Source organism: Gobio gobio (genome assembly GCF_949357685.1).
Source record: "Gobio gobio genome assembly, chromosome: 13".
Taxonomy (NCBI): Eukaryota; Metazoa; Chordata; class Actinopteri; order Cypriniformes; family Gobionidae; genus Gobio; species Gobio gobio.
In genome coordinates this window covers 24,972,277-24,989,152 of record NC_137106.1, presented here as the reverse complement: position 1 = coordinate 24,989,152, position 16,876 = coordinate 24,972,277, and the positions used below count along the sequence as shown (strand labels likewise).

Here is a 16,876-nt window from a genome sequence, read left to right as displayed (position 1 = left end):
AATTAAATGCTTTTCAGATGTTTTTTGAATGTTGGACAGCAGTTTGCACCAATTCTGTAGAATTGCCCATACAGGTACATAAAAAAAAAAAAAAGAAGACGTGTTTTCGTTTAAATGTTTTCTCCTGCCCATAGATGGCACAAAATCTGATCTCAGCATTTTTGATGAATGGCTACATTTTGTCATTTCATCTGAATAGCAACATTGAGTTTTAGTCAGTCGAAACTGTTTTGAGATTCATTTATCTAATTTTGTGTCTCTCGAAAATAGGGATGTATTATGTTGATTATCAGTGTTTTTATGAGGGATTTGTGGACACATTGATATTTTTAGATTTGTTGAGTAAAAGTGATCGTTTTTATTTTGAAGAAAAAAAATTAAAAATAAAATTAGACCCTTGGGGTAAGATGACATTTTGTGCTATATAGTAGGGAGGTTAAGCCCAAAAAATAGGCCTTTGACTTCAAGTCATGATGCAAAGGTCCCCTTTGGTATGGAAGTACCTTAGGGCCATATAAATAAATTTATCCTAAGACACAAGTGAGATCACATTTTGTAAGTTCAGAAAAAGACCCAAATATATTCATACGCCTATTCATTATTTTTCTCACATGAATAGGGTAATTAACCTTTAGAATTAACCTTTAGATATCACCATGAAAATTACTGAGTTGATTACTTATATCAAGACAAACAAAAAGTTTATTACAAGTCTTTTTTAAATAGTTTGTTAACATGGACAAACGGTGCATAATCTAATTACAGATATGCTAATTTGCATAAATACCACAACATTGGGTACAGCGTTTTTAAAACATTCAGAGATTCAGTCAGTCATTAATTCAAGGTCCACTCAACTGTCAACTCTCAACTGTCACTAAGCTGTCCCTCAGGTAAGAAAAATGTCCTTTTGTTTTTCCTACATGGATTATTCATTAATATACATTAATAAAACATACCTGGTGATCAACTACAATTTATTGGGAACATCTGGATGTGTGTTGAGCTGTTGTACGACTATTTTTGGTGAAACGATGTCAAGTTTAGGATTAGCGAATAGTCTCATTAGCTAACACGGCTAGCAGCAGCAAATAACTTGTTAGCTGTTTTAAGATATGGATACATGGATTATTGTAGTCATTACACTGCCATGTAGGCTATGTAATTCAAGTCATTAATCTCAAGTAAGGGATAACGTATAGCGAGGCGGTAGTTATAGCGAATAACAACCCCTTCAGGCTGATTCAAGACCCCTCCATGACTGACTGAATCTCTGAATGTTTTAAAAACGCTGTACCCAATGTTTTGATCTGTTGTGGTATTTATGCAAATTAGCACATCTGTAATTAGATTATGCACCGTTTGTCCATGTTAACAAACAATTGAAAAAAAACGTAATACATTTTTTGTTTGTCTTGATATAAGTAATCAACTCAGTAATTTTCATGGTGATATCTAAAGGTTAAATGTGTTACCTTATTCATGTGAGAAAAATAATGAATAGGCGTATGAATAGGATATATTTGGGTCTTTTTCTGAAACTTACAAAATGTGATCTCACTTGTGTCTTAGGATAAATTTATTTCTATGGCCCTAAGGTACTTCCATACCAAAGGGGACCTTGCATCATGACTTGAAGTCAAAAGTCACTTAACCTCCATACTAATAACAACTAAATTAAATGTTTCAATTTTGTTCCTATAATAACACATTGATGGATGCATCACCATCCTGCACATGCTAAACGTAGGCTATATCTAAATATGTTACAATTTAAAAATTAATACACATTGTTCTTAAGGGTGGCATCTTCCCCCATCCTATACCCTACTGTATGAATGGAAATGTTATTAATGAATATTCCAGTGTTCTGAGATACGACTGTTGGCCGTAATTACAGTAAAAATGTTGCTTGAAAGATTTTAGTTTACGTGTTATGAGTCTAGAATAGGCTATATTACATGTTAACTTTTTTAATTTATAAGATGAAAAATATTGAAAGTTTCCACAATATACCTGTAGGTGGCATCGAAGCGTCACTCATGAAGTTCTCCACTAGGTGGCGTCGATGTGTACATTTCATCACACGTGTCACAGTTGTGTTTAACGCCCGCAGCTCGCCCGACCCCTCTACAAGACAATCACGGCACTGCGATACAGTGTGTAGACGATTGTGAGTTCTCCGACTGTAAGTATACGCTAAATAATCTTCCGTTTGTTTGTTTGTTTTACAAATACATTTGGTGTATGTATTTGATTGTGTCTCATCTAAACTTTCCGTGAGTTTTTTTCAACAGTCAAAAACGTTTGTAACGTTAGATGGTTTTTGTAGATTGTGAACTGAGTAGAGAGTTTAAAATGTTGGGCGATTGTACACAATAATACATAAGCTTCAATATATTTATTCCGTTTAACCGGAGTCCTATAAAGTGGAAATAGAAAGACTTTCTACCTAAACTGCTTGCACGAATAGTGAAAAAACAAGAGGCTTTTTTGACCTAATTGTTGTCTTGTTTATTCTAATTATTGTTTGATCATAACTAATAGTATGCTAAAAGAAACAAAACATGTAATGTTTAATGAACTTGAACTAAAGTGAAAGTTCAGATAAATGCTTCATTGAGCCTCCTTCATTCAGATATATAGTCTATATTTTGTAATATAAATGAATGTATATCACTAGCGATTATTTTAATAGCATTGCAATGTAAGCGACATGAAGTAAATGTATTAATAAGTTACTGCTTGAAATAATAAGCCTGCCATCAAATTCAACACTTTTATACAATATAAAAGGGGGATCCTTTCTCCATCTTTCTAAAAGGTAAAAGACCCCCTGCTTTAAAGTTATACTTCACACAGAAATTAAAATGTTGTCATTTACTCACCCTCATGTTGTTCCAAACCTGTATGAATTTCTTTGTTCTGTTGAACACAAAAGAAGATATTTTAAAGCATGTTGGTAACCAGACAGTTGACAGTTGCTTTAAAATATATTCTTTTGTGTTCAACTGAAGGAATAAACTCATACAGGTTTGGGGGCGAGTAAGTAATGACTAATTTAAATTTTGGGGTGATTTATCGCTTTAATATAAAAATGTAAATGATCACAGAAGATGTGTAGTTTAACTTGGTATAACAAAAGCCACACAAATACATTTTAATGTGTAGAAATGACAAGTTTCTATGAGATTTGTTTTGTCTCACACTGTCTTTCTCTGCACTCCTCCCTTTCAGGTGAGAGGTATTCAGGTGAGATAACCTGATCGCTCATAGGTGTCATGAATTGGGCTTTTCTTCAGGGTCTTCTGAGCGGGGTCAACAAGTACTCCACCGCGTTCGGCCGTGTCTGGCTGTCCATAGTCTTCCTTTTCAGGGTCATGGTCTTCGTTGTTGCTGCTGAGAAGGTGTGGGGCGACGAGCAGAAAGATTTTGCATGTAACACGGCTCAGCCTGGCTGCCACAATGTCTGCTATGACCACTTCTTCCCGGTGTCCCATATACGACTGTGGGCGCTGCAGCTCATCTTCGTCACCTGCCCGTCATTCCTCGTGGTGCTGCATGTGGCCTACCGCGACGAACGCGAACGCAAGAACCGCCTGAAATACGGTGACGACTGTCAGCGGTTGTACATCAACACCGGAAAGAAGCGTGGTGGTCTTTGGTGGACGTACGTCCTCTCGCTGGTATTTAAGATGGGAGTAGATGCGACCTTTGTGTATCTGCTATATCACATCTATGAGGGCTATGACTTCCCCATCATGGTGAAGTGTTCTGAGTCCCCCTGCCCCAATGTGGTCGACTGCTTCATCTCTCGGCCCACAGAGAAGCGAATATTCACCATCTTCATGGTGGTGACAAGTCTAGCGTGCATCCTGCTCTCGCTCATCGAGACGATCTACCTGGTGGGCAAACGCTGCTTTGAATGTGTCCACAGGGTGCAAGGGTCGCGGCAGATAAACAAGGCAAGGTCTATTACAAACATGAGGGGCTCAAATACTCTTTTAGAGACAAACAGCAAGAAACTGGCAAGGAAAGACCAGCCAGCGCCAGCATACAGTGTGGTCATCTCATCCTAAGGAAAACATGAGGAAAATACTTTCACCCAATGTGGGACTCCAAGAGATGGAAAATGTTCTTCACGTTCACCACGATGTGAACTTGAACATGACTGACTCAATGGACGGTTGGCAGTAGAGAGGAAGCTGCTCGTATGCTTACCCTATATCCACTGGATCTTTTTGCTGGAAAGTTGTGGCCTGATAAACAACATTGTATATTTGAATAGCGTATGGGGCCAAACACCATCATTCAGGATGACACGGTCTTTAGTTTGACTAAAGCAAGTCAATTCAGGGTTTGGGTGTGGTGTGGCTTCTATTAGGCCAAGTTCCAGAACACCAACGGGCACTTTGATTAAATAGCAAATACAAAACAGCTGGTATAAGCCCAGATAATATCTATTAATTACATATTTGTCAGTTTTTCAATTGACACTAACAAGCAAAACGTGACTGCAAATTATGCTAAACCATTCACATATTTTAATAAGTGTTCAACTTAGTGAGTTGTACTCATTTTTTAGCAGGAAACAAAAAAAGCCATTATCTATGAAAACCTATTTTCATCTCAGAGTAATTGACTTCTGAAATCTGTAATCATTTACTCACCCTCGTGTCATTCTTAACCCATATGACTCTTTCTTCTGCAAAATACGAAAGACTTCTGAAGAAGGTTTTAACTGTTTTAGTCCATATAATGAAGGTCAGTGGGATCTAAAACAACATTGGACCCCATTGACTTGCATTGTATGGACAAAAAACACATCTTTTGTGTTCCACAGAAGAAAGAAAGTCATACAGGTTTAGAATGACATGGGAGTGAGTAAATGATCACCGAGTTTTATTTAATGTTTTAGTTTTTGAGTCGACTATCCCTTTGATCATCAACATTTTAACGTACAATGTGGCTTTATTATTTTAATTCAAATTTGATCTCATAATTATCTTTTTTATCTAATTCTCTGAGGCGGAAACAGGTTTCTATAAATATCTTTGGCTTTGCTTGTAAAATGATTTTGTTCTTTTGGATGCAAGTACAGCATGCAAATATGTCTACATTTCTTCTCCATCCAGTCATCAAATAAAGTACATGCTGTTAAACTCAACACATTTTTGCAATACATCCCTAAATCCATTATTTTGTAAACCCTGATAATGAACTTAAATTTGAATGTAAATTTGTTTGTTTACAAATTCTTGCAAACCAGTTTGAACTGTATTTTATTTGTCACTTTTTTATTATTGTCAGTTTTGCTGAGTTTTTTAAATTTTTTTATGGTATATTAGCTGGTGTGTGTGTGTGTGTGTGTGTGTGTGTTTATGCGAATGTGTGCATAAACTGTGGTGCTTCAATCTAATGTCTTCCAAGAATTTGCGGTATTTAATTTTCAAGAATTTTTTGATAAAGATTTTCAACACTGCCAAGATGAGCAAATTCAAAGGAGGCTGTTTTGCCTGTGTGTGTATGAGAGTTTTGAATTCAATGATAAACATGTATCCATAAAAGTAAACATTCTCCGAGGTTAGAAATCCTGTTTGTATGCAAACCTTTCAGAATTCTTTCCTTATTGCTGTGTGTTTAGAGTTGTTTACATTTGATATACATTAAAATCTGCTTTTTATTTTCTTACAATCTGTTTCTCATTTAAATCAGTGATGTCTGACTTTAGAGGATGCTGATGAACGCTGTGACTTTGCTGTTCACAGATTTTATGTAACTTTTAAAACCAGTTATTCTGCATGTGAGTGTGCTGTGGAGCAAGAAAATGGCAAGAATGAAAATATGCAGATAGAGATAAACATCATGTGCTGTGTCGACATGACATTTGATTTCTCTTCACATCAAGCTGCAAAATGGCAAGACAGAACAAGAAAGAAATGTAGGCTAGTTCAATTTTTATATCTACTTTCAAGGACAATAAAAAGAAACGCACACACAACGTATCAATGCAAAATGGCAAGACAGAACAAGAAAGAAATGTAGGCTAGTTACATTTTTATGTATACTTTCAAGGACAATAAAATGAAACCCACACACACAACGTATCAATGTTGGGCCATTTCTGCCTAGATTTGTAAATGCCTGTCGCACTGCGGAAAAACAAACCACTTTTCCTCTTTAGGCAGTTTTGTAACTAGATATTCCGACTAGATATTCAACTGTATTCCGGTTACACCATTCAGTCTTCACTCCTTTCATGAGATAAAAGCGCCCCAAGACAAATAAAAAAAAGTTCCACCCTGTTTCATCACCAATGTACTAGCCTGTCTCTATTTTTCTTGATATCTCCATAACCTCTGTACAGTGAAAGGGAAGGGTAGATGTAGCTAACTTCATGTTGAAGCAGGTTTCGTAAGTTAAGGTGTGGAAACCAATCCAACAAGTCTTTTTTTCCCCTTTTTTAACACAGCCGACATTCCACTCCCTGTTGATTGTGCTCTTGCTTTACTTCCTCTCCATCTCTTTTCATCATCAGTAATGCTTTAATTATACCAACATTTGCTTACCACACATATTCTGTATGTAGCAAGCTTGGTGCATGTTTAACTAATGTTTTTGTTAGTAAAAATCTACGTTAGAAGTTCAATTCAGTATGCATTTCACCACATAAACAAGTGTAAACCCGTTGAACATTTTTAAAACGGGCCGATCTGGTTCAGTGTTTCTTTTGCAATGTTTTATAATGTTTCCTCTTCCTGAACAAACAAGTTCAGAACGAACACATGGCCGGAATAACTCAAAGCAGGCATGATTTCCACTAGATTTTGAAAACACATCAAGAGGAAGACTGGCAGTCCTAATGGCAAAATTATAGATGGCTTTTTTTTTTAAGAACTAGAGTTCATTTTATGCCTGAAGCCGAGAATGAATCATCCTGCAAATGTTTTAGCAGTGAGTCAGAGGCCGTGTGACTAAACAGAATCCCTTCTCGCTTTGATGACAAAGAACCACAGAGACTTTTCCTGTGGAAAACTCAACTTCTGGTTCACTTGGGATCAAACCGCCAGTCCTTTGTATTACCATTCCATATCCCTAATCAGGCTCTCGCCACCAGCTATAGCTATATCATTTTATAAAATTGCATTGATATAAGGAGAATCAAGTTGAGATAAACTCACATCCACACCAAAGGGCTTTCCCTAAGGATTTCCCATATCACAGACCTAATGCAAGACTTGCTTGGAACACATACAAATGAATTAGGCTACCCAAGATAATTAGTACTGTCTGACAAAACATTTAAAGTATGCCTCCACAGACCCACTACAGCATGACAAGTTTCTAGGCAGCAAAAAGTAAAAAAAAACATCTAAAGTTGTTGTTCAGGACGAGGTGTGGTCCTGACTACAGGGAGCGCAGGCATTCATGGACAAGTCTGTACATACCAGAGAAGCCGCCTGCAGACGTTGGCAACACCACAGACCACTAACAAGCAGTGTGTACTTGACAGAGCTGTCCAAACAAAGGGAGTCTTATTTATTGTGCAATAAGTTGGAAAATGTTGCTAGGCTTCAGAGGCAAGGGTCTCCTATTTGTCCCACAAAACACAATGCAGTACCAATATTAACAATATACAAAAAAAAAATATATATATACAAAAAAACAACAACTATTGAGTAGGTACAGCGTAGCTAATGGCAGACATTGCAACTTGAGAAAAAGGAACATGCTTTGTTCCCAACATTGGACATTTAAGACAATACACGATTTTGCGAGCATTCTACACACATATATGTATTTAATGAGCGTGCAATCTTTAAAGTAAGAGGTTTATGGCAGAGCTGTGTCCTCTAGTCTGGATACTGAACTCCACCCTCAATGAGGCGTGCACCAAACCAGATCCACAGGAAAGAAACAGAGGTCTTCAGAGAAGAGTTTAACAGCCGCTGAATTATAAGAGAACTGAAACATCTAAAGTAAGTAATAAACTTAGTTTTTTTTTGTGTAGTGTTAGAATTCACTGTGTTCAAATGACAATAATAATCTGCCCTAAAAAGGTTTTCATCACTATAAATTCTTCGTTTCCGTTCATTACCTTGACATCTCTGTATCATCAAAGCGGTTTCTTTTTCATAAGAAATTTAAGGCAAAATGGTTGAAAAGTAGCCTAAGCTATAAAGCATTTAAACATTAGCCTACGCTTAAGATTTTATTCGGTTGAATTTTTTGTGAAATCTATCTTTAGAAGCGCTTTTATAATTATCGTATTATTATAAGTAGCCTATGTCTGCCTTTACAAAACTAAATATTTTTATTATAAGTTTTGCAAAGCTGCGATTGACAATTGAAAACGAAAACTGATAGCCATGACAAAGAAATTCTGGACACAAAGTAGCGAAAAAGACAGCGGCACAGGTTTTACTTTGCCTACAGTTTACACAAAACAAGATATCACGTGTACGTAGCTACTTAAAATAGTTTGTAAAAAAAAAAAAAAAAAAAAATGTTAAAGCACATTCATTCGGTTTAGGAAAAAAAAATGTATGGGTCTGTCAAGTTTCAAAATAACAAAAGAGCACCATAAAAGTACCAGCATATGACTTGTGCCTATATATTTTAGCCTTCTGAAGGAATACAATAGCATTCTGTGACTAACAGATTACAAATTAAGTCATTATTCACTGTTAATTCTCCTAACTGCTGTGATCAGATCATTGAGTCAATGAGTCGAATTCAAGAATCAAATTGTAGTTGAATGAATAATTCAGGGCCTTTTCCCCAAAATCACCATACTAATCCATATGGATAAGAGTGGCCTGGATATTCTTAAAAAAATTACCTTTAGCTGGTACACAACACTGTTTTCAACTAAAATCTGAAAGCTTTCTATGTGTTTTGGACGTTCGTTTACACGCCGAGGGCATTTTGGGGGTCTGAAAAATGAAACTTTGGAAAACGGCTTTCAAAGTGCACATTTTTGAAAACGATACCATTATTGTCTCTGTGTAAACTACATTAAAACATTTTTGTGAAAATGGCGACGTCATGCGCATGCCCATAGAGGGGACATTCTAAAACGCTTAACGTGACTTAATGTACTAAGAAAGTGTTATTAAGAGACCAAACTCAGTAAACATAATACTAATGAAGTAGGCTATACTATTTACAAAAAAAAGTTATTAGTATTATGTTTACTGAGTTTGGTCTCTTAATAACACTGTCTTAGTAGATTAAAGGGGCTATATGTGTTTTTCTGAAATTTAAACTCGCGACTGACACCTGTGGCCAAAAAATAGAACTGCTCTTATTTTCTGCTCGCTCTCGCAGCGGTGGTGACGTCACATCCGCAGACAGCGCGGGAAAAACCTACCCGCCAGAAAATAGGAAAAATAGGATACAGGCTTATAGGTGCACCCACTGTGAGCGGACAAGGTGTCAGTATGCTCATCAGGAGATGTTTGAGTCATAAATGGTAAAATAAAAAGGCTATTGTTATGTTTATTTTGGGGAAAAAGTTGCATATAGCCCCTTTAAGTCACGTTAAGCGTTTTAGAATGTCCCCTATAGAGTGGTGCAGGTATGACGTCACTTTGTAGACCAACCAGCAGTTAGCATCACACTGGTTCCCTCGCAAAAACCCAAAACGATTTTTCTATAGGCTTTTGGATTATCGCAAAAACAAGCTCTGTGGTCAACAAAAGTTTATGATCCTTACAATTTTTGTCCATCAAGATCATTTTCACAGATGAACACAACTTCTATGATTTTTGAAGCCTAAATGCAGTCGCCAGCTGTAAAAAACTACACCACGGTTGCTCATCTTCAACGTCATCACCACTAAACTTCCGAAAACTCTTTTTTTTAATCTTCCCAGAAATTTTGTTTGTAAGAGCACAATTATAAGAGGCTGTAAAAGTGGACTGAGTTTACTTGTTCAGCGTGATGACGTTTAATCTCCCCGACGACCTCTGTAGTCCCATTTAGCCACTTGTTAGCAACTCCCTTTTTCAAGACACATAACAGCTTAAAAAAATTAAGAGTGGGGTAATACTGATGTATTTTATGTTATAGAATAAAACGTGAAAGTGTCTTGAGCTTCACCACAAACCTTATTTATAGCCATATAACCAAAAACCCATCCAAAAAACTCATTGACTTCGGGACGATGGAACCGGAAGTGCTAAAATGCTAACTCGTTTCCACATTTCGGATTACAAAGTGATGGCATACCTGCACCACTCTATTATGAGTTCAGACTACAGGCGCATAGTTTTTCTTTACAAAGTGACCGCCAACTACTGGCCTGGCATGATTAATGCAACATTTTAGGTTGTTTTCCCGGATACGTGTGAACGGGGATGTTTTGTTGTCTGTACACGGAAAACGCAAAGGAAAAACGTTTCAGTTTTTAGTACATCATTGTCGTGTAAACATGCCCTTAGTGTGTTGGAATAATGTGAGGGTGAGTAAATGAAGCTTGGACTCTCCCACCATATTGCTTTTTACAATACGTTGTTTTGAATCAGTTCACTCACTGTGATCTTTTTTCCCCAGGGCTGCTATATTCTTTATCAGACAGAAGATCAGAGGAAGAATTCATAGAAGAGTGAGTTTTCTTTGCTCTCAACATGGACTGGAAGACATTTCAAGCCCTTCTCAGTGGGGTGAATAGATACTCGACTGCATTCGGCCGGATCTGGCTCTCTGTGGTTTTTGTGTTCAGAGTGATGGTTTACGTTGTAGCGGCCGAGAGAGTTTGGGGCGATGAGCAGAAGGACTTTGACTGCAACACCAAGCAGCCAGGCTGCGCGAACGTTTGCTACGACTACTTCTTCCCCATTTCCCACATCCGACTGTGGGCTCTGCAGCTCATCTTCGTCACCTGTCCGTCGTTGATGGTCGTCATGCACGTGAAGTACCGTGATGAGCGTGAACGCAAGTACCGTGAGAAGCATGGGGAAAAAGTCAAGCTCTACGACAACACGGGGAAGAAGCACGGTGGACTGTGGTGGACGTACCTGATCAGCCTTTTTGTCAAGGCCGCCATCGAGATCACCTTCTTGTACATCCTCCATCACATCTACGACAGTTTTTACCTGCCACGGCTGGTGAAATGTGAAATCCAGCCGTGTCCTAACATTGTGGATTGTTACATTGGCCGACCAACAGAGAAAAGAGTCTTCACCTACTTCATGGTCGGAGCTTCGGCACTCTGCATAGTGCTCAGTGTCTGTGAGATCATCTATCTGATCTCCAAACGCGTCATCCGCTGTGCCAACAAGTATAAGAGGCCCCACAGAAGCAGCACACCGCTTGATGGACGATACCGAGATGAGGACAGCAACTGCACCCTTCCTATGCATGAGTTGGACAACAAACCCCAGTATAAGTTGGAGCCTAAACCAGACTTTAAGTTTGAGTACAAACCTGGGCCTAAACCACAGTTTAAATCTGAACTCAAGCCAACGTTTAAGCCAGCCTACAGGTCGAGCGTGGACATGAGAGCTTCTGCTCCAAATCTCTCAGCACCTATGTACAAGATGCAGTCTGATATACTCTGAGGGGCATGTTTCCCTCTGCGTCAAGTATTATCTGCGCCAAATTCATCCAAAGGCATAAAAGACAGTCTGGATAGTCTCAAAATATTTCATTGTCCATCAAGACCTATAGAACTGCTAGTCTTGGGTGATTGTCATTTGGCAGATGGTCGTGAAATTCTGTAAGCCAGAAACGTTTGCCTTGGATATAGCAGGGATTAAGTATTGTGCCTAATGGCATAGTAATGATTAATCAGGACTGTGATTTCACTGCTACCTGGGTTCAAACCTGAAGTTACCAGCCTAGTTCCTTTAGGCTTCAATACCAGCTCAAATGACTGCATTATGACCAAGAACTTATGGTGACAAAATCATTCCTTTTCTTCTGATTCATTCTTCTTCTAATCCATTTCTTAAAAAGAACAAAGGTGAAAACCCATGAAAAAGCAAAAGAGTTATCAAATAACCAGGAAGGCATTCATGGAGAACACACCTTACATACAAAACCCACCTCCGCCTTCAAGCGCACAAAGAACGATAGGAGGAAGAGTGGTTTCATTGTATGTAAGAAGATGTAATGAAAATGCCTCATGGGTCATTGATTGTTTATGTCTCATTGATTATGAAATGTCTCATTTCTCAATGTCCTGGATTTGTAGCAAAAATAAGAACAAAGACTATCACAGTTTCAGAGATCATAGTTGACGGTTATGTGTGAACACTCATGAACTCTATCTGAACTCAAATTCTTATGCTGGAAAAACAGGTGGTATTTAAAATAAACCACAGTTTATGATGGAAAGTAACCATGGAAAGTTTTTTTCTACTTTTTGTTGTGAAAGACTGTGGACTAACCATTTCTGATCTACACTTGGCAAGCATTTGTAAGGGTCTGACTTTGTTCAGACTTGCTGTTATGATCGTGTTACATATTTTAACTGAGATCTTTCATGCTCTTTCATGCTGCATACCCTGCCTTAGTATCAAAAACTCAATGAATGCACTGACATTTTTTTATTTAATGAAATATCTTCAGGTGATTGTAAAAAAGAACAAGAAAAAAAAAACGCCAAAATGTATCCTAAATGATTGTATGATGCAATATGAGATGGTTTTGTAAATTGAGGAAGCTTTGATGTTTTATTAATTTTGATACTCTTTAAATAAAGTATAAAATGTGCCATTTTGTCTCATGTTTAAAAGATTAACTGCGAAATTGCTATAGCTTAAATCATGAACAGACATTTGAATCAAAGAGGAAACAATAAAGGAAGTGGATGAACAACTTCAGTTCACTTTGACAGAACATGAACATTGTTATTCATTTTCCTTTGTCAGAAGCTGCACATTATAAAATGGAAACTCATTGTAATAGTGATACATTTATGGTGATCTATTAAAAATAGCATTCAAATGTTTAGGGTCAGTAAGACTTTTTTAAAAGATATAACTTGTATTCAGCAATAGTGGAGCGGCTAAGTGCTTATGTTTGGCAGAATCGTTCAGTTTATGATACAAGCATGAAAATTGGCATGAGCAGTCTCCATGGGTCACTTGACAAAAAAATTGTCCGAGCCACTTGAAATTTCAAGATGGTGGCCATTTTTCAAGATGGCCGACACCTTAGTGGAGCAGTTAAGTGATATAGTGGTTTATTTGGGGATACAAGCATGAAAATTGGCATGAGCAGTCTCTGATGGTCACTAGACAATAAGCCACCCACAGCTACTTGAAATTTCAAGATGGCAACCATACAAGGACACATTACGGATAAAAATCGACAGTTTACAACTTCACAAAAGATTGGAAATAAATGCTGTTCTTTTGAATGTTTTACTCATCAAAGAATCCTAAAAAAAAATGGATCATGGTTTCCTCTAAAATATTAGTATTTTCAATTTCTGAAGGATCATGTGACACTGAAAACTAGAGTTATGATACGGTTTTGCATCACATGAATAAATTACATTTTAAAGTATATTCAAATATAAAGGTTATTCAAAATTACAGTTTTTTGTGTTTTTGTTTTGACTGCTTTACAAACAGTTTACTTGCTCTTATAGTCAGAATTTTAATAGATCAAATCAAAATCTCTGGAAAATATTATAGTGCCTACCTCATGTATAGGTATCTTTATTATGAATGTTTGGACACATGAACACCATCATATTTCATAAAGAGATATTCATAAATAGACAACTTTGTTTTTAAAATTGTTATTCTTCAGAATAATCACATATGTATATGCAGTTCTCAGCATTCCATTTACCAGATGCCACTTCATAATGAAAGTACGAGAGCTATTTGAAATTTTTCACGGCTGAAGAACTCATAAAACCTTAGTAATGCTTGAACTAATACGTTTTTCAGGGTTGGTGTATGATGTCAAACAAAATGCGTAAATGAGACTTGATGATCCAGTTCATCAGCCTTAAAACAAATAAACAGAAGTACTTTGCATAACAGAAAGTTACTTTGTTTCCTCTGGGCAAAAAGATTCCTATTTTTTGTTTGTTACAGTTGTTAAAAAAAAAAAGGGTCCAGCTGTCAGCCTAACTGGTTTTCTAGTCTAAAGATAAGTTTACTACATTGCATGACTCATAAAATAACTTTTCTTTTGATCTTGTCTTTAATCATTAAAATGAAAAAAAAAAAAAAAATGAAAAAAAAAAAAATTAATCACACAATATCTGTCAACAACACAACGAAAAAACCCCCACAAGACATGTCTCAACAATAAATTAAAGGAAATCTACAGGAATTGAACAAACCTGCAGAGCTTCTGCTTGATTTGTTCCTGTAACAAAACACACTGCTTATATAAAGGGGTTTTCCTTCAATATTTTTTTTTTCCTGGAGAGGAACAATATTCATCATTAATCAGTTATCATAGAGTTGCATTACTTCCGTTTCCTGAGTCTTTTAATTTTAATGGGTGTGTTATGAATACCAGAGTTGTACTGCATTTTACTGATAATGACAGATATTTCCATTTCAAAATGACCCAAAATGGCACACGCAGACAAAGGTCTGGTGATGTTAGACATAAAATTATGTGTGACGCCTCATTCTGTGAAACATTGTCACATTAGTAATAATACAAAACAACATTAGTAATGTGATACAGTCTAACCAGCAAGACATTTGCATATGATTAACAATATTCAAAGTAAAATTACTTCCCTCATTTATTGCCTTTAGGCATCATACATTGATCTTACTTCAGCAGAACATAAAATATTGAATTAATTTACTAGAAATTAACATACTCTGTATTTATCAATATATCAAGGCACAAGAGAACAGTTTTGGTCTGTCAGGTTGTGAATATGAGTGATATGAGTTCACAAGCGTCCTTTTCACCACCAGACTAATTCCCACATCCACAGTAGAGAACGGATGTGCTCATCCCCAGAGTCCAGCTCCACTGTGATTAGAGATATTTATTTAAAATATGCTGTAAATGAAGAGGCTTCACTGCATACTAAGGGATAACATAGTGTGACCCTCACAAGAGTGGCACTATGCTCACTTAGAAGTGAAAGAAGACTTTAGAGCTTGCAGGAGGCCTGAGCTACTTTTGAATTTGTCCTTCTGTTTAGTGAATGACAGATGAATGAGCCAGCGTCCAAGAGTTTGTGCAGGTCCACTCCCTGAAACAGAAACAACAGTCTGAATGGGTGCTATAATTGTTTTTTACCCAGAGCTTCGCGTAAGCAAAGATGTTTTTGTGACATTACAATTTTTCATGTTCTCAGACCCCCTCTTAAGCCAGGTGCACACTGTACGATTTACAATAGTCCTTTATGACTGTTGCTTGTCAGATTGTACGAACATGTTTCCACCTGTAAGTCATGTCACACTGTGGGATTTCAGTTGTCATTAATGTCAAGACTTTACGACAGTCAAGACGCATTGAAAACGGATGCACGCAAGAAGACTTGTTCTGTGGAGTGTGCGTCACATCTTGACACTGCCAGAATTTTGTCTGAGGTAAAATGTGATTGCAATGGTCATTAATCGGCTGTAGTGAACATGTCAAACTAACGGTCAAAGACTTCAGATTTTGGCCTAGGATCTGAGGAATCTTTTTAGGATTCACAGAATGTGTCTGTGAGAGCTAAAATGTAAAATGTCTCTATAACTGTAGGACAATTATGCCATGATGTATTGATTGGCAGAGCGGTTTCTTTAATGAATGTTTAGTTTGTAAACTTTTTCTTTTTTGAAGCTGACCATTACCTTATACTCCCTTACAGTACAACTAATGTTCAAAACATTGAAAATAATAAGAAATGCTTCCTAAACACCATTTCAGCATATTAGAATGATTTCTGAAGGATCATGTGACACTGAAGACTAGAGTAATGATGCTGAAAATTCAGCTTTGCCATCACAGGAATAAATTACATTTTAAAATATATTCAGATAAAAAAATTATTATTATTTTAAACTGCAATAATATTTCACAATATTAATGTTTTTATTGTATTTTGATCAAATAAACGCAGCCTTGGTGACCATAAAAGACTTCTTTCAAAAACATAAAATCTTACTGACCCTAAACTTTTAAATGGCGGTGTACTTTATAGAAAGCCCCAAATGAAAAGATACACAATCATCCAGCAAAATCAGTCATTAGGTGTGACATCACCTATCAAAACCAAGTTGTTTTGGGTAGGGCTAGTAAAATTATGCATTTATAGACCAGAACTTTCAAAAATTTAAATCTGGAGACGGCAGTAAAAATTGACTAAAAGAATAAGTAAATCTTAAAATGCATACATAGTCATGTTGGACTTACAGTATGGATTCCCAGTCCGTGCAGCATATAGACCACATCTTCAGTTGCAACATTCCCAGAAGCCCCCTGGGCATATGGGCAGCCACCTAGCCCTGCAACGGAGGAGTCCACGACACTTACCCCATTCTAGAATAGAGCACAGGAAACAAAAGGGTGTTGCTCATTTAAAGAATGTGAGAAATGACGTTCAGAATGTGTACGCAAAGAGCAGGTCTGGCGACAAACATAGCTGTAAACAAACTTTTTTGACAAAGTGCTGCACAACGGAGCTTTATACAGTTCAAATTAAAACATGGAAGACATTTTTTTATTTATTACTTAAAAAATAACGTTTTGATAATTTAGTATTATTATATTAGTGTTAGTATTATTATTACACTGAGACGTATCTAAATTCTACTGTGCAACAATAATATATTTGTCAAGTTTACATTTACATTTATGCATTTGGCAGACGCTTTTATCCAAAGCGACCTACATTAGTTAAACCAAGTTAAACCAAACTTTTATTTTGACGGGTTGCCATGAAGAT

At 36.8% G+C, this 16,876-nt stretch overlaps 3 protein-coding genes across 4 annotated transcripts in view; 2 read left to right on the top strand and 1 right to left on the bottom strand.

Moving 5' to 3' along the window:
• Positions 1–2,132: 2,132 nt before the first annotated feature.
• gjb10 (gap junction protein beta 10) lies at positions 2,133–6,099 on the top strand. 2 transcript variants are annotated; one of them, XR_013817756.1, is made up of 3 exons: positions 2,144–2,188; positions 3,238–4,634; positions 4,886–5,692. XR_013817756.1 is itself a non-coding variant. In XM_079833053.1 (2 exons), exon 2 carries the CDS (start codon positions 3,282–3,284, stop codon positions 4,077–4,079), a length of 798 nt encoding a protein of 265 aa, XP_079689179.1. In that variant the 5' UTR covers positions 2,133–2,188; positions 3,238–3,281; the 3' UTR covers positions 4,080–6,099. The 2 variants fall into 2 exon arrangements, 1 of the variants encoding a protein (XP_079689179.1); XM_079833053.1 differs by having other exon boundaries at positions 2,133–2,188; positions 3,238–6,099.
• Positions 6,100–7,462: 1,363 nt separating this feature from the next.
• On the top strand, positions 7,463–14,004 carry gjb3 (gap junction protein beta 3). Its single transcript, XM_079833049.1, has 2 exons — positions 7,463–7,979; positions 10,558–14,004. Exon 2 carries the CDS (start codon positions 10,632–10,634, stop codon positions 11,562–11,564), a length of 933 nt encoding a protein of 310 aa, XP_079689175.1. The 5' UTR covers positions 7,463–7,979; positions 10,558–10,631; the 3' UTR covers positions 11,565–14,004.
• The window catches only part of hmgcl (3-hydroxy-3-methylglutaryl-CoA lyase), an 8,789-nt gene continuing 4,453 nt past the window's right edge, over positions 12,541–16,876 (bottom strand). The window contains exons 8-9 of the mRNA XM_079833048.1: positions 16,345–16,470; positions 12,541–15,193 (exon numbers count right to left, since the gene is read on the bottom strand). Of these exons, the coding sequence (XP_079689174.1) occupies positions 15,092–15,193; positions 16,345–16,470 (228 nt within the window). The 3' untranslated portion in view covers positions 12,541–15,091. The remainder of the gene's footprint in view (positions 15,194–16,344; positions 16,471–16,876) is intronic.